We start from the raw sequence: 2,067 nt of genomic DNA, 5'->3' as shown, positions 1-2,067 counted from the left end.
TCACTCTAATTTTTAAACTGACGAAGCTACATGTGTTCTGCTGAGCGTAAATGTGCTATGTTATGCACTTGTAAGACGGAGACAACAAATGCGGGTGTGGCGTCCTCTTAATAATGAATTGAAAAATACTTACAGCAATAATTACTAAGACACACGATGAATATCAAGTACACAATGACAATAGTGGGCAATAATGATTATGGTAATAAAAATTAATAAATTATAGTCAGAATGGTTAGGTTATGGACGTTAGTCTACACTCTACAGACTCAAGTCTCAAAATCTGATGTGGCTGTTATCATAGTACTAACACAAACACAAAATGGGTAATTTTGTAAAACTTGCATTTTAAAGATAATTATAGAATTTCCAAATAATTTATGCCCAACGGTCGTTTCGCGTTATTATCACAGTATTAGATTATAGTCAGCTGTAGATATCGTTATCTGTGATTTATCATGTTATTATGTTTCTATAATGTTGTATCCTTCGATAAACGCGATAAATATCGACAAATAAAATATTAACTTTATTAAACTTGCTATTGAACTGTGTATTAAACTTTAATAAAATAATTACATTTTGTACTATATCATAATGGGAACTTTCAATAATAATTTAATAAAAAAACGTTGAACATAATACTGAACATGGATATAATTAAATCAATAGATAATGAAATGTTTTAACTTTATAAAATATATGAGTGATACTTACGAGTTACGGCGGAATATTCAACACATATGGGTTAAAAATATTAGTGTAAAAAATATTGTTGAGCGTATAATATTACGATATTCAATGAGTTACTGAGCTCCACTTAATGTGATCACATTGGTTCAGATAATTTTGATTATATTAATAGGTCAATTATTCAATAAAACATTTTTTTTAAGATAGGATTTTATTTGGGATTTTCAATTTTGATTTCAATTAACGGTTGATTCTATAAACTACGCGGAACTCGTTATAATATTATTTTCACACATTTTTGGTGGCATTATTACACCTGGGGGTAAGTTCCTTTGCAACTTCAGCCGCCAATCCCTAATTGAACCATTGGCAATGTTTGTATTAATATACGAAGAAAATAATTTATATGATTAGAAGTAAATAAATGATAAAGCTCAAAAGCTTCCTAATTGGGTTCAAATTAAAGCATTTTTGATGGACTAATTTTGGAAACTCCCGGGAAGGTCTTAATAGTATATAATGGGAACCTCCTGTTAGGATTTAAGAGGGCAGTTAACGGTCGGCGCCCGGGCTGGTCTTAATAGTATAAAATGGGAACCTCCTGTTAGGATTTAAATAGGCATTTAATGGTCAGCGCCCGGGCTGGCCAATGCTGTTAGGGTTATCACCAGACCTCCACATCGCCCATACACCTTGCTTGAGACCGACGACCGGACCACGAGACCACTGCGGCTTCCGACATCGCTAACACTCCTCGCCAACTCGGGGGGGTTTGGGGGTCTCCCCCAACGACGCTCGGAGAGCTAGTCCTTATATATAAAGCATGAACCCGAGGGCGCCGCCTATGTATAAAATCTCAACTAGCGTAGTGGAGAACCAATGAGAAAATTCCGTCTCCCGGGCGGGCGGTCTCCCGGCGGCGGCGGAGCCGTCGCTGCGCAATCACTACCGTCTTATCACTTTTTGCGATTTTTTTCAAAATTTTTCGACATTTCGAGTTTTACCCCCCCCCCCCCCCCCGTGGGGCCTCGGGGGGCCCCGTTCGGACCTTATTCGCCTTCCCCGCTAGATTTATGGGCCGCGCGCGGCCGTACTTTTTCTCCGTCGGGCCCTCCGCGGCCGAGATCGCGTGCAAACCGAGCGCCGCCGTCCCGCGCGTCGGTCGATAATTTTTTGGAAAAGTCGAGTTTTACCACTCATAGACGCGTCCGCACTCCCCGTCGACGACTTATTCGCCTTCCCCGTTAAATTTATAGGGCGCGCGCGGCCGTACTTCTATCCCAGCGAGTCCCGGGGCGGACGAGTCGATCGCGGAGAGCGCGGCGTCGTCGCGATTTTAACGATTTTTCCTACTTTTTCGACTACCGTCGCCCG

General features: G+C 40.8%; 1 protein-coding gene across 1 annotated transcript in view; it reads right to left on the bottom strand.

Moving 5' to 3' along the window:
- Nucleotides 1-1,435, bottom strand: part of LOC103309986 — a 2,987-nt gene extending 1,552 nt beyond the window's left edge. Inside the window, exon 1 of the mRNA XM_008186874.1 lies at nt 1,362-1,435. Coding sequence (XP_008185096.1) covers nt 1,362-1,435 — 74 coding nt within the window. The remainder of the gene's footprint in view (nt 1-1,361) is intronic.
- Between the last annotated feature and the right edge of the window lie 632 nt (nt 1,436-2,067).

This window comes from Acyrthosiphon pisum, unplaced genomic scaffold, assembly GCF_005508785.2.
Source record: "Acyrthosiphon pisum isolate AL4f unplaced genomic scaffold, pea_aphid_22Mar2018_4r6ur Scaffold_20905;HRSCAF=22491, whole genome shotgun sequence".
Taxonomy (NCBI): Eukaryota; Metazoa; Arthropoda; class Insecta; order Hemiptera; family Aphididae; genus Acyrthosiphon; species Acyrthosiphon pisum.
Note: the sequence above shows the minus strand (reverse complement) of the source record. Positions and strands in the feature narration are given on the sequence as shown.